General features: G+C 37.2%; 1 protein-coding gene across 2 annotated transcripts in view; it reads left to right on the top strand.

Moving 5' to 3' along the window:
- Nucleotides 1-22,272, top strand: part of asxl2 (ASXL transcriptional regulator 2) — a 32,805-nt gene that overhangs the window by 5,477 nt on the left and 5,056 nt on the right. For both annotated transcript variants that reach the window (XM_005158855.6, XM_073927803.1), the window contains exons 3-10: nucleotides 5,586-5,694; nucleotides 5,830-5,971; nucleotides 12,254-12,372; nucleotides 14,506-14,623; nucleotides 17,134-17,274; nucleotides 17,353-17,513; nucleotides 21,215-21,311; nucleotides 21,663-21,768. In XM_005158855.6, coding sequence (XP_005158912.1) covers nucleotides 5,586-5,694; nucleotides 5,830-5,971; nucleotides 12,254-12,372; nucleotides 14,506-14,623; nucleotides 17,134-17,274; nucleotides 17,353-17,513; nucleotides 21,215-21,311; nucleotides 21,663-21,768 — 993 coding nt within the window. The remainder of the gene's footprint in view (nucleotides 1-5,585; nucleotides 5,695-5,829; nucleotides 5,972-12,253; nucleotides 12,373-14,505; nucleotides 14,624-17,133; nucleotides 17,275-17,352; nucleotides 17,514-21,214; nucleotides 21,312-21,662; nucleotides 21,769-22,272) is intronic.

The following is a 22,272-nucleotide window of genomic DNA, read 5'->3' as shown; positions in this document are numbered from 1 at the left end:
GCAGCTGTGCTGATGAAGTAAATTTGAAGTAAATCGTTGTAATTCATTACACACGTGGACTGTTTTAAAACATTTTAAACTTGTAAAACTCACTCTTGATCACATTTGATGATGATTAAGGATCCTAGCAAACTGACAGACCTTTTATTCCCGGTAGCTTTGCACATGTCCCCTCTTGTTGAAATGATTATACACGTGACTACTGTGGCATGTTTGGCCGCTGTCAATCAATTCGGTGGGCGGGGGACCGCACTTCTACGTTCAGTTGCGGTCGGTCTGTAAATCGCTGCAATTGGTTCACTGTTCTTATGTTGTTAAATTAAAAAAAAAGGACTGGGTGTGTTTACGTCACCCCAATATGACCGCCTATACCCTATATCTACACATATGTCTGTCCAAACAGCTTGAAAAGTAGATTTTTCTCCATAGGTGCCCTTTAAGCAATTCCATGCAAATGTCAACCTTGCCATGAAAAAAATGATGACTTGTTTGGTCACATTAATAACGCATGTTTATTTTCCTCATTTAAAATATAAAATATGTTTACAGATTGATATAGTCCATAACTCCCATAATAGCTGGAATTGCTCTATTATCATATTTTTGAATGCGTCTCTTGTGATAATTTTTGTTTTGGATTTGCATTGAAATCCTTTCCTTGAATTTTGTCATTGGCTGTAGGGTTGAGTGTGACACACGAGTACTATTGAATGAACAAACCCATTCCACATAGCAATTTTGTGTTTAAATGATGTCTAGACCCACACGGAATCTGCATGCGCAGAATTCCGCAGATTTTCCGCAGAATTCCGCAGATTTATGCAGATTTTAAGCCCATTATTAATTCTGTTTATTTACTTGAGTAAATGTGTAAATTTGAATTTATTCAGTTTTTATTCAGTAATTTCTTACTTTTTATTTAATATATTAAGGTGTAAGTTATGATACTCCGCTGGATACTCCCAAAATAATTTAGCAGAAATCCGCAGGTTTTTACTAAAATTCTCCGCAGAAATAGCAAAAAACGTCCGCAGATTCCGTCTGGCCCTGATGATGTCTAAAAGACATCCAAGCATAAGCTTTTGGCAACATAGGCTCATACTGAAATTGCAGCATTATATACATTTCTGGAGATTGCGAATTATGTAGCCAGAAGTATGTATGCCTGCATTTCTCTTTAAAACGAATGCTACGGGGCGAATAACGGTCCCGGGAAGCAGGTTAGACAAAAAAAAGAAGCCAAAAAGTAAAATAAACAAGTAAATAACAGTGTGAGAATGTAGTAAAATGTAAAACCTAGTAAAAATCAGGTGAGGGCTTTTAAAAACACTATGGGTTGGGTTTAGGGAAGGAGGAGGCTGGGTCAGTCAATCGGTCAGTCAGTCAGACAGTTGACAGCAGCCTCAGGTGGATTTACGCAAGAACAGCAGCCGCGAATGGCACTCGCAAGAGAAATTTGAGATCTCAAAAAGTGTACACAGCGGCCTCTGGTGGATTCGCGAAAACATAAACTGGAAAAAAACATACCTCCTGGGAAATATTTGGTGCTCTCCAGAAATGTATATAGCGGTACGTTTTCAGAACGAGCCTGGGTTGACTTTTTTGATAAAACAAGAGTTAATTTGGGGTGTCAGTGAAAATCTAGGACACATCTAACAATAGTCCAACGACAGACTAGTCATCAAAAATACAGATTAGACAGACGTGTTCTTTCCTGTCTATTTGATGACTAGTGTGTTATTTTCACTGACAGCTCAAATTTTGCCTTGTTTTAGCCATGAATTCATTGTTTGAAAGTCTTTTAGACATCTTTGAAAGACCAATTCCAGCGTTATGGATGTGGATGTGATTTTCAGTAAAAACCTAAAACATAAATTCACAGCATTTGTTAACATTATATTGAAACATCTGTTTAAATTTTCTGAAACAACTAACCTGTTAACATTTTTTTGATTTATTTGAGAAAAATAAACATGCGCTATGGATGTGACCAAAAAGAGTCTGCGAGTTTACAGTATAAAACTTACTTTGTAGAAATCCTGTGAATTAAACTGCATGGTCCAAAAGAAATAATGCAAATCAAAAAGATAAGAGTTAGCTCACTATATAATAAAAATGCTTGATTTTATTTGCCTTTTTTTGCATTTATGAGGGAAAAGCTTAGTTATGGATGTGACAGATGTGAAGTTGCTACTTGTGTGAGTTTAATAAAATCCAATAAAATTGTTTACAAACATTGACAGAGGTATTTTTAAGTATTTTACCAGCACTGTAAAATACAAGCATACCCATGGTTAACATTTGCATGGAATTAACACAAATGTGCTTGTTGGGATGTTACAGGGCACTTCTCTGTTGACTTCAGCTTGACAGCATTATCCATAATATTCAAAATCACGCCCCTCTTACCGTTAGTTTGCTATGAGGGAATGATGAGCAAAAAGAAAGCCCCGCCCCCTACTCAATATTCCATTCCATTTCAGTGGAAGTACATAAACATACTGAAATAAAAGTCTCAGTAATCTGATAAAATGTGTGTTCCACTGCCTTGAGATCTGATGAAAGAGTACAACTGAAAACATTATAGATGCTGTTTACACCTGTATGTCATAGCAACTGCTTGTGATCACATCAACTGTAACGCATATCTACACTAGGTGTGAACAGGGTCTCTATAAACCCCAAGCATATTGGTCATGGATTTGACCATAGTGCTTATCATCAGAATTGGTTGCTTGTTTTGCTTTTGTCAGTTTTGCTTTGACTTAAAAAAAAAAGTCCATAACATCTACATTCAGAATAATTTTAGTCAATAATGAAATAATTTTGGGCAGCATGGTGGCACAATGGGTAGCACCATCGCCTCACAGCAAGAAGGTTGCTAGTTCGAGCCCTGGATGGGTCAGTTGGCATTTCTGTATGGAGTTTGCATTTTCTCCCCGTATTCGCGTGTGTTTCCTCCGGGTGCTCTGGTTTCCCCCCACAAGTCCAAAAACATGCGGTACAGGTGAATTGGGTAAGCTAAAATTGGCCGTAGTGTGTGTGTGTGTGTGTGTGTGAATGAGTGTGTATGGATGTATTCCAGTGATGAGTTACAGCTGGAATGTCATCTGCTGCCTAAAACATGTGCTGGATAAGTAGGCGGTTCATTCTGTGTGGTGACCCCAGAATAATAAAGGGACTAAGCAGAAAAGAAACTGAATGAATGAATGAATGAATGAATGAATGACAGAACTTTAGGTTGGTATATTACGCCTTTTAATATCATTACGAATATTCAAGAGTAAGTCTAGACAATAAGTCTAATAGATTGATTTCTGGAAAAGGCAAATAATTCAAAACAAAAATAGTAACTGGCTTAAATCTGAAAACGTAAGCTTAAAATTGAGAAATGTTTCCTTGATGACTAACTAAAGTAAATTTGATTAAAATGACTTGAAAACAGATGCAATTTGAACTAAGCTAAACTGAGACAAAAAAATAAATGAATAAAAAAAAAACAGCTTACTACTAAATACAAACAAATACTACTTAAATCCCATAACGTAATTCCCAAAATGTTAAAGGGAAGATAAAATTAAATTTGGTCATTTAAAAAGGCCAATTCAAAATGTTAATAATGAGATTTAAAGTTGGCTGGGAAAAAGATTTGGGAATCCAACACTCTGCACACACATGGGACAGTTGTTTGACTTTAATACAGTCATGCTCAACCAACTGATTCAATACAAGGTCATACGTCGTCTACACTACACTAAAGCCAAGCTCCAAAAAATCTTTCCTTCTGTCTCATTAATGTGCGATAGATGCAAGACACCAAAGGACTCGGTTGCTCACGCCTTTTAGCTCTGTCCCTTATTGAACAGATTCTGGACAAACATATTTAACAGTCACTCCAAGGCTTAAGCTAAAGCAGACCTTTTGTACCAATGCCGAACTTGCCATCTTGGGCTTCCCACAAAACACATCTTCTCTCCCTCAAACAATGCAAAAGTCTGTAATGCAAGGCATGATGGTGGCTAAAGAGTAGTGCTTAACAATTGGAAATCCCCTTTACCCCCCTCAAAACTGGATTTCTGACATCATATCTGTTTTTTAAAGTCTAGCTTCATAAGAATTTTTGGCTACTTGGGGTCAATTTCTTGATTTATTTGACAAATTTGTATCTTAAGAGCAATCCAGTGACCCCCCTGAGGTTTAAGTTATATACCCCCTCTAGTTTTGAGTGTATGTTTTGTGACTATGATGTGTGTTTTTTGTCTCTTTTCTTTGTATTCTTTTATATTGTCTTTTGTTTGTCTACAGTACAAGCCAATGTTTTTTCTTGTTCTCTGTGTGTATATATACAGTTGAAGTCAGAATTATTAGCCCCCCTTAGATTTAATTTTTTTTTTTATATTTCCCAAATGATGTTTAACAGAGCAAGGGAATTTTCAAAGTATGCCTGATAATGTTTTTTCTTCTTCAGAAAGTCTTTTTTTTTCTTTTTTCTTTTTTTTATTTCGGCTAGAATAAAAGCAGTTTTTAATATTTTAAATACCATTTTAAGGACAAAATTATTATTAGCCCCTTTAAGCTAATTTTTTTCGATAGCCTACAGAACAAACCATCGTTATGCAATGACGTGCCTAATTACCCTAACCTGTCTAGTTAACCTAGTTAAGCCTTTAAATGTCACTTTTAGCTGTAAAGAAGTGTTGTGAAAAATATCTAGTCAAATATTATTTACTGACATCATGGCAAAGATCAAAGATAAAATTAATCAGTTATTAGAGATGAGTTGTTAAAACTATTATGTTTCTAAATATGTTGAAAAATCTCTCTATTAAACAGAAAATGGGTAAAAAATAAACAGGGGGCTAATAATTCTGACTTCAGCCATATATATATATATATATATATATATATATATATATATATATATATATATATATATATATATATATATATATATATATATATAACCTTAAAATAAAGTAATTTTAAAAATGTTAATAATAGCATATAAATGATACTAAAATATACACTTTAATGTACTTTTACCTCTATTTTTGTATTATGTGCATTTAAACTAATACTTTGTTTCAATGCATATTGCAGAATTGATTGCAATATTATATTGTGCTTGACAGAAAATTCATAAGCTAGACATTTAGATTTTTGCTTTGTTTTCTACAATATAGATAGATGTTTGTGTGTGTGCACATATCCAGTCATTCGGAATGATGCTGATAGGGCAGGGGTCACCAATCTCATTCCTGGAGGTCCGGTGCCACCAGGGTTTAGCTACAGCTTGCCTCAACACACCTGCCTGGGTGTTTTAAGTATACTTAGTAAGACCTTGATCAGTTTGTTCAGCTGTGTTTGATTAGGGTTGGAGCTAAAATCTGCAGGACACCGGACCTCCAGGAACAAGTTTGGTGATCCCTGTGATAGAGCATATGTTGCAGTATTTTTATATACAATATCTTCTTCTACAATAAAAAATTCTGTTCACACACTATACATGCACAAATATGCTTATCTTTGCAGCTTTTAGGTTTTTAAAATTGGATAAGCTTATTTTATATTATTCTTTTTTTTAGTGGCACTTCTCCTCTTGCTTGTCTCAATGCCATGCTCCATACAAACTCACGTGGAGATGAAGGGATCTTCTATAAGGTTCCAGGCCGAATGGGAGTCTACACACTGAAGGTAATTATCATTTTGAATGCATGATCTGTTCTGTGTATTCAAAATGGACTGTTTGATTGGATTCTAATAAGCTTTTGTGGCTGTTTTTTGGAATATGTATCTGATGTGTGATGTCTTGTGTTTGTATGTGGGCAGAAGGACATTGGAGATGGGGTGAAGGAACTGTCAGAAGATGCTTCAGACGACAGCAGCGACATGTCGGATTCTCGATGCACAGAAAATACCAGCAGCACTGGCTACAGCAAGGACGGACGCAGAAGAAGGTGGACAAGGAGAGGTAATGCATTTTACTGATATGATTGGAACTGCTATGTTTCTAAGTAGCTACAGTAGTTGGTTTGTGAAGCTTGCTTGCTTTGATAAGCCAGTGCAAGACTTTTTTTTTTCAAACAGTTGATAAAAGTGACAAGTAATTATTGGAACCATTATTACGATTTTCATTGTGTCCTTTTGCAAAAGCATTTTTTTTCAAACTGCAAGCATAATGTAGAGTGTGTTAATTACTACGATAATATAATTAATCTGAAAAATAGATGAGGTAAAAAAAATGTGGATGAGTGAATTCTGACAACATTTCTCAATTGACAATGATTATGAATAGTCATTGGGATTTAGAATTTTAACCAAAATTATTGGTTCATGACTATAGTAACAACGGGTGGACTACAAGGGTTGAATCCAAATGCAGTTTAATTAAAGTATCATCAGGCAGGCAAAGGTCAAACTGCAACTGCAAACTGGAGCATAAAGGTAATCCAAAGAGTGGTCAGAAAAATAGGCGAATGGTCAGGTAGAAATGGCTGACGTGATACTGACGTTTCGACATAGTTTAGAGATCCTGAAGCGCAAATGTTTCGAAACACTGCACCGAACACGCAAGTCATGTAACTAAAGTGTTTCGAAACACCAGGTCACGTGACTAAAGCGATTCAAAGCATTGGTTATTTCAGAAGTGTTTCGAGACTGGGCGATTCTGCGTTTTACTGCCAGGGTCAGAAAAAAACTCAATCTCATGTAGCCTAGTGGACTCTAGTCTCGACTTGTACATTGATTTAGAACTGGTGTGTGTGTGAGGTGCATGATGGGATCTGTAGTTCAGTTTGGTGGCAGATGTGTAGTTCGGTGACAGGGACTAATCTCCAGTGATCTCCAAGGAATAGATCACTGGTGATCGTAGCAATGACTAAAATAATATACTTTTATTGACTAAAATTAGAATATATATCATTCCTAGACATTTATTGAATCAAAGCTGGACTAAACAATAAAAAAGTGATAGGTTGAATACACGTGATAGCTTAAAATGACTTTTGATGAAGACTTCAAAGCAACTTACAAAATGAACACTACTTCAGTAGCAGAAGATTCTTCAGAAATCATTCTAATATAATGATTTTGTGCTCGTGATTCATTGTTATTATTATAAATGTTCTACTACAGCATTTATTTTAAATATGTCATTTTTAAAAATGTTTCTTCAAAATAAAGACTGTTTGTGGTATTATTAATTAGTTAATTTTTGCAAAATAAATAAATATTGAACTTTTTTTAAGTAAACATACTGACCCCAATCATCTGCATGATAATATACATTTAAAGATTTATTTACATTTATTCATTTAGGAGATGCTTTCATCAATACAAATGAAGATAAAAGAAAAAGAAGTATATAAATGCTATGACATGTCTAAACTAGATGAATAATTAATTTTTCGCTTCCCTACGAGCATAGGGAGAGGAGAGAGTGTGTCCTACAGGTGGTTTGTTAAGCCCACTCACCTGTGTGGGGCACACTCAGAATCACACAATACATTACATTTACGATTACATTAGTTACATATATTTAAAAATTATTACTGTACTGCTAACATGCTAACGTTCTCTACTGAACGAGCAGGTCTGAATCAAAAACCAGGACAAGGTAAAGGACATTACATTAAAAAAACGAAACTTACATGTTTATTAAATAAAATAGACTATTATAGCTGTTCCTCTTGAAATATTTATTTTTCTTCAGCTTAGTTCCTTTATTCACCAGAGGTCACCACAGCGAAATAAACCACCAACCTTTCCAGCATATGTTTTATGCAGTGGATGCCCTTTTAGCTCAACCCAGTACAGGGAAACACCCATACACACACATTCACACACATACACTACGGCCAATTTAGTTTATCCAATTCAGTTACAGCACATGTCTTTGAACTGTGGAGGACACCCACAGAGAAAGGCACTCTATGCATTATATCTGTGTGTGGTCGATAAATGTGCCCCCTTAGAGTCGAAATATTCTCTCAATGCAAAGCACCCTTTAAACAGGAAATTCAACCCTCTCTCTCTCTCTTTCTCTCTCTCTCTCTCTCTCTTTTTGCAAGATTGATACCACTTCCTCATATACAGAGATCAGTACAGATCTATGTAAACAAACACAGGCTTTACGTCAAGCCATGTTGTAGTATATGTTTTTGAGAATAATGAACTCAAAGAAAGTGAGATTAGGCAGATTCCAGCACTGTAAGTAAGACATTCTTGATTCTTAACATGGTGGTCAAACTCTAATGGACTGAGAAAGGAGGATTGTTGTGTCAGACCAAAAGAAACTAGCTGGAAAAAGCAGGAAATAATTATTGCAATGTCAGCAGTTTATTTAAGAGTTTGATTAAGCGTTTGACTTTTTGAAAGTGATTCATGGTGATTTTACAGTGTGTTTTCATTATTCCCTATTTCTTTTATATGTTCTTTCACCAGTGATGTGTTGCCATTACATATTAAGTCTGATAAATATATATAAGTTTGTGTTCTGCCTTGCAGATATAGGCCTTGGATATAGATATAGATTAATTTGGGCCAGGGAGCATCTGGCCAAGCTCCTCTGTCTGGGTGATGTCACGTAATTTGCGACAAACGCTGAAAGGTGATGTGACGCTCTCCACATTTGGCGAAACCATAGAGCAAAACAGACAGCAAAATGGCATAATGCAAGTTTGTGTACTCCTTGGAGAAAGACGAGTTTAAACAGTGGCTGAAGCCTGTCGCTGAAAACAACAGCATCATTTATTCTTTTAAGCTTTGTTTCTTCCGAGCTTATCTGAGTTCTGTTGCATGGTTGTGCTCCATTCATTTAAACTACACAACTGTTTATTAAGTTAAGGGTTTGATACTGATTAGAATGCTGATTAGTGGTGATAATGTCTTAAAATATTCTGAGAAGGTCTTTAAAACGTTTTAAAAAAGATTTTGAAATTACCTTTATGACTCCTGCATATACCCTGTAAATACACACTTGCATTTAAATGCTTTTTAGTTTTTGAGCATTTTGCATCAAATTAAATCGGAGATCACATCACATCAATTTCTGCATAAAATATCACAAAAGGTACATTTTTAAAAATATTTGTTTTTAGACCACACACTACAAGTATTTTAAGAGTTAAGAAAGCAATTTTGCAAATGTACGATGTATTAGCCACCAATATTTATCAGCCAATATTGGATTAATTTAAACCTATTGGCATATCGACAATATTATGAGAAAGCCTGGTACCAGCATGTCTTTTAAATAATCCAATGTTTTTCTCAGAGCATTCAATCATTGAATAACATGCGTCTAACATGTATGTACTTTCAGATGTGCATTACGAAAGAAATAGTGTTAAGTATGATTAAATGATGACAGAAATGTTATTTTTGGGTGAACTATGCCTTTAACTTGTGCCTATGTTAACATGTTTGTTGAAGTTGAATGTTTAACTGATCCAATCCATATTCAATCAAAATAATTTAATGGAGAAATAACTAGTTAGTACTGTTTGGTATTGTATGCAATTGATCAGTATCAGTATTGGAAGCAGAATAAAGTCCTGTACTGTCTATGGTTTCCGCTACATTCATTCTTGTCATGGCTTCCATGACACCAAAATTCATCCCACCATGGCTACATTACAGATTCTCATTCAAAACATTCAGTGATTGTTGTTGTTTTTTGAAAAGCGGGATATAATCGAACTAAACAGTATTAAAAGTTGAGAGAATTAAAACAGAGCAAACTTTTCCCTTTAATCCTTTAAAGGGCCATGACACCCCCCACTTTCGGTTTAAGTCTACTTCAGAATTTTTTCAAAAGATGCATGATTAATGGGCGGAGCTCTGCGAGCATCGGGCAGGAGTGGGCGTGGCCAGCAGGGGAGAAGGTGAGCGAATAACTGCTGTTGTCAGTTAGCTCACAAAATGAGACACAAACCGTGAGGAGACGCATGAGTTTATAGTTTACAAAGTTAAAATGCAAAGAAATGAACAGTGATTTAATGCCCTGCTACATTTGTTATTCATAATTTCATTAACAGAAAACCACAATTTATATCATTTTAAAGATGTGTGTTCATGTAAACACTATAAATGAGGACTTCTCCCTCAATCCCCGTATCCAGCAGACTCAGTGCAGCAGGTCTCCTGACCTGTTCATTTTAACCATTAACCCTGCTGGTAATCTGGAGGATTTAGGCAAACACAGCAGCATGGTGATGTGTCTGAATGTGAACGAACTCCTGATAAAAGACAACATCCGCCATTCTCTAATTCTCGTGCTGCTCTCCCTACAAAAAAGCTAGCAGCACACACACAGCTTTGCTGTATGATAGGCCCTGACAAGATCGCGGGGGAACACATGCAACAAACCCCGTGGATCATGGAAACAAACGCATATAAGCCTACATGAACGGCTAAACACTGTGCCGTGGTTTCCGTGTCTCTCAGCTCGGGCTTGACACTGGCAGGTCTGGCAGGTCTCATGAATAATTAAGCAGCCGGCTCTTCTCATAGGATAAGAAAACTCCGCTATGAATAATAATGAGAAATCGACGCGTCATCATTGCACTTGCAGTTCTGCGCTATGTCACCGATTTTGATCCAGCCCCAAAAATCATTTTAAACCCGGAAACTAAAATTAGCAGACAAAAGCTCAAAAATATCCAGTTTCCCCCACAATTAAAGCTGACAGGTGCTAACATTGTCTTAACTGATGCTCAACACACACACACTGGTAATATAAAAAAAAAGGTTCAGTTATGATAGCTTTCAGTTATGATGAACACAGTTTCCATAATTATACTTTAAAAAAAAAAAAATTTTCAGGGTTTTACCTTTATTTTTGATAGGACAGTAGAGAGAATTGACTGGAAAGCAGAGAGAGGGAAAGGATTGGCATAGGACCGCGAGGCGGAATTGAACCTGGGTTGCCGCGAGCACCAGAGTGCATGTGCTGACGCACTAACCACTACACCACTGGCGCCGTCCCTAATTGTACCTAATAGATAAAGGTCTATGGTTCTGCATACGATGACTCTATCTTGCTGGAGTTCATAGCCTTTTTGCTTCACTTCAGGACGCATCATTGCCGCTTTGTAGGTCTGTTGGAGACATTCATAAATACTTCTAGCAAATCTAATAAATGTTGGAGACATACTCGTTACATAAACGCACTTCATCAGCGTTTATTTGAGAGCGCACTGGAAAAGCTGTGCTTGAGCCTATTTGAGTGTGTGCAAGAAGTTTTGTGCATGAACCGAGGAAGTCGGAGCTCAAGCAAAGAGATTTGCATGCTCGTATAACATGAATGCGATCTTGACTTGTAATACATAGTGCATAATCAGAAGGAATCAGGAACTAGTGTGTCTGACGTGCATGATGGGAGTTATAGTTCATAAAAGTGGCATATGGGTAGCTTTCCAGTGATCTGCAAAGGCTAGATAACTGGTGATCGTGACAGATAGTAAATTATTCTAAGCTTGGAAAATTTTTAAACGTTATCAGACCTTTATAGAATTAAACCAATTTTAATATTAATACTGAAACTAGGCATGGGGTTATAACCGTGTTTAAGGTATGTCGCCGTTTGGAAAAGTCAAGGTTTTAAAACCATAAAAAATTATGTTATACCGTTCCTAAGGTATGTGTAAGATTTTTTATTTATGTTTTTTTTTTTTTAGTTTTTTAGGACAACTATCTCCAGCAGAAAAGATCTCCAAAGATGCTGTTTTAAATTGGAAAAAAATCTTTTTAGAAACAAATGAAGACAGCAGAAGTCAATAATTTATTTGAATTATTTAGCCTGACATGTTTAGTGCTCCAAAACATTTAAATGTTTCCCAAATTAAAATATATTGTGTACAAAAAAGAAAAAGGTTTTGTTGTTTACCCAGGCATTTAAAAACAAAATATTTTAGAGCATCAATCTCAATACTGTGATATTGTGAAACTGTGATATTTATTTCCAAGGTTATCATACCGTCAGAATCTTATACCGGCCCATGCCTACAGAATTGAATTGAATTGAAACCCATCCTCAAAAATAAACTGAGGGGGAAAAGATCAACTTTCAATTTTTCATCATTATACATTGTACCTTTTACTGTATTTTCAAACACATTGTTTTAGTATCAAAATACCTTGAATTTATGAAAATAAAGTTTAAATATGTCTGTCTGTGCCGTTTGTTTGTACATGTGAATATGAATGTTTGTGGTACAGATGTGCCAATGTACTGCTTTGCTATCTTTCTCAGTGCCAACAAAACTGCAGTCTCAGCCGTCCTCCCCGCAGTCTCGCTGTTCATCTCCATCAGTCTCCAGCAGCAAACTCATGTCTCCATCACAGAAACACAGCAAGAAGGCCCTCAAACAGGTGCTGCCATTCACACCTCTTTCAAAGTGCATTTCTCAGCTTATAAATAGCAATTACTGGAAATTGGGTTTGCAGTTTTATATAGGAGAAAGGGAAAACATCCGTTTATAATCATCATTTTGTTGGGAAATTCAATAAAAAACACTTTAATGTTATATAATATTGTGGTGATGCTTGTTTGGATAAGCAATAATTTTAATACTAATAATCATAATGAGTCAATAAAATAAATGAGGCTCATAGGCTCATTCTGAAAACTGTTTCGTAAGGATGCTATGCAAACCGGGGTAGTTCCAAATGCAGCTTTATTATCAGAAAGGTCAATCAGGCAGGGGTCAAATAGTCAAACCAGTGGCATGACTGGTTGTTGTAGTCCATAACATGGTAGATTTGTAGTTCTATGAGTGTGAATGTTTTCCAGCGACCTCTGGTGGTTAGCTATCGCTGGTAATCATGACAAAAATGTAGCCCTATATACATTTTTGTAGATTGCGAGTTATGTAGCCAGAAGTATGTATTGCTGCATTTCGTCTTTAAAACAAACGGTACGAGGCGGTATGATGTCGCTCCTTTTCGGGCTTACCAGCTTACTGCTTACCTCGGTATGGACGGCTTTCCCACTGTTACCATTTTGTCTAGTAGCTCGCCATGTGCGTAGGTGGACTTGAGTCCCTCAACATCAACCTTTGAGTCCAACAAAGAACGATTCCAGAAAGTGGGTAAGATAATAAAATAAACAAAATAAATAAAAAAAACAAAACAAGTAAGTAACAGGGTAAGAATGTGGTAAAATCAGAAAATGTGGTAAAAAGTAAGCGAGCATATGGCAACGTACGTACATGGTGAGCTACTGGACAAAATGGTAACTGTGGGAAAGCCGTCCATACCGAGGTAAGCAGTAAGCTGGTAAAGCTTTGTTAAGTGGTCAGCTAGTAAGTGTGAAATTGAGCAACATCATACCTTGTAGCGTTTGTACAGCTTTTATTTTTCTGGATTGCTTTTTAAAACTGTCTGTTGGGTTTAGGGAGGGAGGAGAGGGTCAGTCGATCTGTCAGTTAGTCATTCAGTCAGGTGACTGACAGCGGCCTCTGGTGGGTTTACATGAAAACAGCAGACACGAATGGCACTCGCGAAAGAAATTTTACGTCTTAAAAAGTGTACACAGCGGCCTCTGGCGGATTTGCGAAAACAACAACAAGACTTAAAAAAAAAAAAGACGAAATGTACCTCCTGGGATGTATTTGGCACTCTCCTGAAATGTATATAGGGGTGCATAATCAGAATGAGCCTGGGCTGCATTTTATACATTTTAGTTTAAACAACTGACACCAAAAAGTCATCTGTCTTGTTGCTCTTGTATGTATGAATGGTGTTACGCACTACTAAATAGCTACACATATATTTCAATTTTATTTACATTTCTATACTATATTTAAATTTAGATATCACTTTTTAAGTTAAGAAACTATTTACACTATTAGCTACTAGTTTAATTACCTGGCAAAAAACAAGATAATATTTAAAATAGACATCTTGTTGGATTGTTGAAGAATATTGATTGATGTTGGAAAAATGTTTTGTTTCTACTATGGAAGTCAATGGCTGCTTTTTTTCTCTAGAATTCCCTAGTATCTTAAGTATATTTAGAGTTTGAGTTAATGGGAAACCTGATTTTAGCAAGTAGGACTTGTTCCTGGATTAACATCTATGTTGATCCTGGAGCATGTTTACCATTTATGTTAAGTTTAGGCTTACGGTTAGGTTTATGCACTTCTACATGATTGTTATCCAACTATTATGCACCTTTGATTTGGGGAATAATTTGGTAATGATTGGGTTTAGGGGTAGGGAATAGGTGTGGATTACCTTTTTGAACAAATATGAGGTTCAAGGATTAACATAGATGTTAATCCTGGATCACATTGTACTTGACATGACATTCAGAAGTAAATAGTGAACACTTTAAGTGTTTCCAAATCTTCATTGATTTACAGATTTCTGCTGTTGTGCAGTATACAATGAACTGCCATTTCACTTCTACTATGATATTAATAGTTTTCGAGTCCCTCATGCTCTCGCTTGACAACATAGCAGTAACCTTTGTTATTCTCCATCCTTCCCCTTTATTTATAGGCACTGAAACAGCAGCAGCAGAGAAATCAGCGGCGACAATGTGGAATCTCTAATGCCTCCAGCCCACGACTGCTCCTCAAGACTGTCAAAGACATGGCTCATGACTCCTCCAAATCTTGTAAATACAGTATTTGGTGACACCATGAACTTTTCCGTCACATGACTGCACAAACAAAAGTTACAGTAACACTTTAGCTTAAGTACCCATTCTCACTATCATCTAGTGGCTTGTTACCTGCCTATGATTAAAACATCGGCTGTTTATTAGTACTTATAAGTTTATTAGTCCTTATAATTACATATTCTAAATACATCACTATACCTGCCTAATACATAAACCTAATTTAATAACTTAATCACTATTAATGAGCAGCAAATTAGGAGTCTATTAAGGCAAGTACATATAAGTTTATTAGTACATATAAAGCACATATTCTGCATGACCTTATTCTACATCCCTAATCTCTATCCAATACATAAACCTTAATAACTACTAATAAGAAGCAAATTAGAAGTTTATTGAGGCAAAAGTCATAGTTAATGTTTAATAAGAGCGAGAATTGTACCTTAAAATCAAGTGTGAGAAAAATCCTGTTTTTAATAATTTCTCATCATGATGGAAGAAGTAAATCGTGTTGTGAATGCTTTAAGTTCACTTAAAAGGCTTACAAAGTCATAAAACATACACCAGTGATAAACTTTCACTAGTTAAACTTTGCAAGGACTCCACAAGTCACATGTCTAAGCTTGGTTAAAGGTGCAATGGGATATCTTGAATGAAGAATGATAGCACTGAAACCCTTCATCCCACACTGCAAATCGCCATCCTACACTGTATGAATGCACACTTCACTTCATAGGAAAATTTATACTACACTAAGTAATTACAACACTTAACTTTAAAAAAAGGTAGGTTGTTGATGTTTGCCTGCAATTCTCTTATGTCTGAACCGTGTTTGTGAATGTGGCGATGATGTAATGCTTTCTGCACAAACAGGGTGCTCAGAGATATTAAATTATATATTTTGAGATACAAGAAGAACAGCATGTTCAGACTTGTGTTGTGTGATAAATCGAAATCAAAACGCAATTGCTCTTTGAAGAGGCTGTGGTATGAAATATATTAGTATTACTTAATTTCCCCCACCCAGAGCAAATGCGTGACTGCCATCTTTGTGTAACAGTCTCACTATTAATTGAGTGAGCACACTTTCGTTCTGCCCAATTAGAAATGTGCAACCAAACTAAGCAGAACATAATAAAAACCCAAACAAACAGGAAAGTTTGGACAAGTGGGATAGTGGCGTCTGCCGCTTCAGAAGCATTATTAGACTGATTAATATCAAAGAAAGCAGAAATGGTAATATGGGGATATTTTGGTTTCAAATTCACAGACAAGGAATAAAAACAGGTCATTTTTAAGAGCTGTCGCAGAATTGTTGACACGACTTATAGATTATTGAGTTGCAAATCAAATCGCAATATCTGCCAAAAAAAAATCCCCTAAATTGCACAGTGCTAGTTTGGACCCAGCGTTTTGATTGGTCAAACTCTACTTGGTTCTATACCTTCCACACAATATTAAAATGCATGTAAATACATTTGGACCACTTAATTTAGGGTGCATTCAAACTAGTACTTTTGATACGCACCCGGGTTCATTTAATGTCAGAGTATGATACATTTAGCTAGTGTGAATGTGTCTTCTGAACTTCTTCGAGTGCGCACCTGTAAACTGTATCCGAGTCCGCATGGAAGAGGTGGTCTTGGGGTATGGTTCATGCAAACTCTGGTCCAGTTCACTTCTGGTTTGAATGCAATTGTACCAAATAATTAAAGTAAACCGCCAACTGTACAACAAACTATCGTTTTCATAGCGTTTATTCGTGTGTGTGTGTGTCACGTGTTGTACCTTGGTGACAGGTCAGGGCAAACACAGTGACAATGTCTGCTTGCCTCCTCCAAAAACAGCTTCTGCAGACACTGTGTGATGTACTGAATGTTTATAATACTTTTGCTGCAGATGAATGTGAGTCGCTTTCTGTATGTCTAAAACCAAAAGATTCAGGAAAAGCAGAAAGACCGCGATGTGCGAATGTCTTTCCATTTTGGCGCTTTGCTACCTAGCAAAAGCCGTAAACAAATTAGCAGCTCCATGACGCAAGTGTACCGGTGTTCAGAAGGAAAAAAGAAAAAAGTGTGAACACAAACCAACCGAGAAGCTGACAATTGGGGACAATTAAACTTGGGTACGGTCCAGGCAATTGAACCAAGTGTGAAAGACAATCACCTATTGCATCTTTAACTATAATCCCAACTCAAAATTGCACACATTGCAACACTTTAAAAAAATTTGGGGTTCCACGCAGTGCCTTTACCGTGTCCCTACACAAATCAAACTAATTTAAATGTTTTTACAAATTTAAGTGGATTGAATGTAAAACTGTTAGGTTGTCCCAAAAAAAAAACTCAGAAATTGTGTTTAATTAGCTCATTCTTAAATAAGTAGTTTGAAAAAGCCGCCATATTATTTTTTTTTTTGAGTGAATGTTGATGCTGAAATGATGTATTGTGTGAATATCCACAAAATACCTACCAGAAATTAGACTGGATCTCTGTTTGTTGCAGCCTGGGAGCTGAAAAAGAGTGAACGCTGCCCTGCCAGTCCACATAACTCTACCTCCAGCTCATCCTCCTCTGTCAAAGCAGATGTGTGCCACACATCCAGTGCCCGCAAGGTGTCGCAGCGCTCCAGCCGGCTAAATGCCAGTGAGTATGGTCACCCAGCAGTGTCATTAGTGTAAGCAAATGAGATGCTGTAACTGATCCCACTGCCTGCATTTTCAGGACAATTGAGACGCAGCAGGTGTGAGATAGACGTGGAGACACCAGATTCCATCCTTGTCAACACCAACCTGAGAGCACTAATCAACAAGCACACCTTCTCACTGCTGCCTACAGATTGTCAACAGAAGCTGCTTAAGATGCTGCCTGAGGTTGACCAGCAGGTATTGAAACGCAGAAGTCTGTATTATTTTGTGATCATGAGTCACTTGGGGAGTAACAAGATCTCGCAAGACCCGATGTGTCTGGTAAGATCTGACTGGTCTCGCGAGTACATTACGGTCGGTGCTAAGTCAGTTCGAGTGCTGGTTTGGAGCCAGAGCCTAGTTACAAATCAGTCCTTTCACTTTCAACATAAAGCAATGGCTCTGAATCAGGAAAAACAGTTCTTAAGTAGCACCAAGACATTGCTTGGCTAGAAGTGAGAACTGCTTGCGTCAGGAACAGAAACTATTTTAAAAGCTTTATTTGAAATGGCAGCATGGCAACACATTATTGCTTTAAAATAACAGTGTGTTACATGAACAGGTTAGGCCGGTACACACCAAGCCTAAAACACACCTAAAAACACCAAACAAATAGCACCAACAAATCCAACATAGGCTCATTCTGAAAAGATTGTCCTATATACATTTCTGGAGATCGCGAATTAAGTATCCAGAGATACATTTCGTCCAGAAATGTATATAGGAGTTGACCACGACAGCAGGTTTCGAGTTCGGCAAAGAACAGTTCCAGAAACCAGGTAAGACTAAAACAGAAGCCAAAAAAAATAAAAAAATAACATGGTGGGAATGTGGTAAAAATTTGAAAACATTGTAAAAATCAGACAAGGGTTTTTCTTTTTCTGGATTGCTTTTTAAAACTGTCGGTTGGGTTTAGGGAACGGGGTTGGTTTGAAAACACTGTTGATTGGATTTAGGGAAGGAGAAAGGGGGGTCAGTCATTTAGGGCCCTATCATACACTCGGCGCAATGTGACGCAAGGCGTGGCGCAATAGTCTTTTGGTAGTTTCAGCTTGGCGCAAGAGTCGTTTTGAGGCGTTGCGCTACGCTGTTTAAATAGCAAATGCATTTGCGCTCAGATGTGCGCCCATAGGCATTCTGGTCTAAAAAGGAAGGCGTTCTGAGGCGGACCGCTGGCGCGTTGCTATTTTGAGAAACTAAAATAGATTTTTCATTAGACTACAACATCCTGGTCTAAACTCCGGCGCAGAGTTGCGCCTCGCTTACACACTGCTTAATACACACAAGAGGGCAATAGGCAAATATCTTTACATATGAAAAAATTTAAATATTAAGGATATATATAGGATATAATAAGAATAGATATAGGATATAAAGAAAGGATTAAAATATTACAAAACATATTATTTTCTAGCCTACATAAATATGAAAAATCACTGCTTCTTCATCTCGGGAGGCTTTTTCAGTTCATTCATAACAATTTGCTTTTGTATAATGTTATTATTATTAGCAGTATTATTTATTATATCCATATTTATAGTTGTTTTATTAAAAACAAGCTTAGATTTGCCCACCTGTCAGGTTTTTAACCATATGGGGCACAGCATGTGTTTTAGGATATAACTCAGGTTTTTGAGCACACTTCGTTATTGTTGTTTATTTATTCGTTTGCTGGAAATTAGAACTGAATTTAGAAATAGTTTTGAAACAAATATTTGTGCGTACAAACGCAATTAATTATTTATAGGCTAATTGATGTCTGTGCGTAAAGGTTTCCCTATCCAAGAGCGAAAGTGAAAGTAGATCATTTATCTCTCATTCTCATGCAGTAGATGCTCTGTTTAACAGTTTTCTGTTAAAAAAAACTGTCAACTGTTAGCTAGTGAAATGCTCAGATTTTCCACTTAGACTTACTTTACGTCCTATAAATAGCGAATGCGCTTATGGCGCGACGCAGCTGGCTCTTAAAGGGAATGGGAGATGTGACTCTAATTGTCTAACTCATTAAGAAAATAAACTCAACCCTTTTAGACCATGCGCCCGTCCTTAAATTAGCAAAAATGCGTTCTGACATGCCCTGAAAGCGCGCTGCGTTTTGCGCTCTGCGCATGGACTGTCAAAATAGAGCCCTTAGCCATTCAGTCAGTCGACAATCAGTCGACACCGGCCTCAGGTGTATTTACGCAAGAAGAGTAGGCTCAAAAGGCACTGGCGAGAAAAATTTAAGATCGCAACAAGTGTACACAGCGACCTCTAATAGATTCACGAAAACAAAAACTGCAAAAACAACGTAGCTCCTGGGACATATTTGATGCTCACTAAAAATGTATATAGGAGTACATTCTCAGAATGAACTGTTGTTGCCTTGTGTTGGATCGCGTCTGGACCAAAAACTGCATGTGAACACCAAATGTAGAAAATTGTGCTGAAATAAGAACTGCGTTCTGCATCTGTGCAAGAGGGCATGTCTTTCTGCTCCGCTTGGAGCATTAGTCTGTTTTCTCATTCAACAAAGGGAAACCGAACTTCTAACGCACACATTCAAAGTGTAAAGCAGAATTTAGTACTATTATCACAATAATTGTCACTTACCACGGACAGATTCACTCCCAAAATCTAATTCATCTGGTTTGCAAATATTTGAGAAATTTAGCAAAATTACCGCTGGCTTCTTGGCTCTGATTGTTTACTTGCTACGTTATTTAACTACATCACACTCGTGCTTTGATTCGTCACTGAATAACCAGTCAGAGCACTCTCTTCAGCCGATGCCGGTTCTAAATGCTCGGGTCAAAGAGCTCCAGCATTAACCATCAAGCAATGTGTGGAACACAACAAATAGTAGTCCCAGCCTTTATACGTCATTCATACTAGCAATGACTTTGTAGCAGCCTGTTGCTCTGGGTGGCGATCTGCTGCAAACGCTGGTCTGTGTAGGTTTACAGCACGGAGAATACAACCGGTCTCTGAGCAAGCTGAGAGAGGAGCTCTAATGGTGCTCATATTGGCTGTCGCTCAAGAAAATTGCTCTTTATTTGCATAAAGTTGAAGGACTCTGAATTTTGTCAAATCATTCAACACGCCCACCTGGTTGCCAATGGTCAATGCCGCTCGCATAGATGGAGGTTGCTGGAAGTCGCTCACTCTCCATTGAAATGAAGGTTCATTTGTCGGTTTGTTGCTGTGAGTAGCTCGTAGTGTGAATGAGGCTTAAGTCTTCTGTCTCATGCACACTAGCAACGACTTTGTAGCTGCCTGTCGCTCTGGATGGCCATCAGCTGCAAAAGCAGATTTGTGTAGGTCCACAGCATGGATACATCGGCCTCCGTGCGAGCTAAGAGAGGATCACATGCTCTCTACTGGTGCTGCTATTGGCTGTGGCTCAAAAAAGTCGCTCTTCATTTGCATAAAGTTCAATGATTTTCATCTGTCACGTCGCTTGACATGCCCACAGAGGTCGCTAGAAGTTGCTCGCTTTCGTCGAAATGAACAGCCGATTGCTGCTTTGCCGCTGCGAGTCGCCCGTTGTTTAAATAAGGCTTCCCTTGTATTCTTATTCTATATATATTACAGCACTCTACATGATCATATTATTATTCCTTGCAATCTTCGTCTATACAAACTATGGCCCTCTGAATGTGGGTACATTGGATTTGCTGTGTCTGGATGCTGATTTTACCTACATTTTGTGCTGTGATATTGTTGATTGTTTATATATATATATATATATATATATATATATATATATATATATATATATATATAAATATAAATATATTATGAGTAAGGGTTTCTTCTCTTTTTAAGTCTTGTCTACCCAGTCTCATCTCGTCTCATGGGTTATGTCTCAACACACCCCAATGAGTCACTGATGATTGGCTTGTGATGTTATGTTATAGGCCAGTATGGATGGAGCCTTGAAGGTGACCAGCTCTGCCTTGAACAATGAATTCTTCACATCAGCAGCACAGTCTTGGAAGGAGAGGTTGTCAGAGGGTCAGTTGATTTTCACGTGGGTTTGAATTACTTAAAAGCCAGTACTGCATTTTGTTTGGGTGATCCAATCACATTTAGTCAGCTGAGATGCAATTCTGCATATACCTGTCATCAACATATGTTTAACACCTACATATACACACCAAACACATTTTTAACACCGTTCACTTGTGATGAGATTGACAAAAGTGCATCTTCCTACTAGGTGTGAACCAACTATATATATATATATCTATAAAAATATTCACTTAATTATGGGGGAACTGCTTTATAATAGAAATGTGTGTGCTGTTAGTAAGCAGATTTATCTGTAGCATTTGTAAAAATTGTGGTTTAAAACTGTATTCACAGGTGAATTCACGCCAGAGCTGCGACTGAGAATGCGGCAGGAAATTGAGAAGGAAAAGAAGGTGGATCTTTGGAAAGAGCAGTTTTTCGAAAGCTACTATGGTGAACAGTAAGTCAGCCCCCCCACATTTTATATATACAGAAAGGAAAATCAGACTAAGTCTAAGAGGCCATTTACACAACAATGCTTTCAGCCAAAAATGGGAAACTTTCATTCACACGACAACATCATTTTTGGAACTGAAAATGCATACATTTGAAAAGAGGATTTAAAGGGGAAGTTTTTGAAATGTCAGCATTGTCATGTCCATGTAAACATCTGAAAACAAAAGTATTTTAAAAGGATGATGACTTGTGCCTAGTACTTGTTTAGGTGAGTAGTTTAAAGGAACAAACACACAACCAAGGCCCAGTACATGGTGGTGTTGTTGCTGAAGTGTTTACTAAAGTTTCATTAACAAAGTGTAAGTTAACTTCGCATCACAACTAAATGTGGAGACACACTTAAACACACATGGCAAATTATTCATAGACATAGACACGGCGCATCCTCCCTTCTCCACTGGTACTGTTTACTGACAAGGTAACATTGTCAATACTAGCCTGGCATATG

Source organism: Danio rerio, chromosome 17 (assembly GCF_049306965.1).
Source record: "Danio rerio strain Tuebingen ecotype United States chromosome 17, GRCz12tu, whole genome shotgun sequence".
NCBI classification, from domain to species: Eukaryota; Metazoa; Chordata; class Actinopteri; order Cypriniformes; family Danionidae; genus Danio; species Danio rerio.
This window is presented reverse-complemented; position numbering and strand designations above follow the sequence as displayed.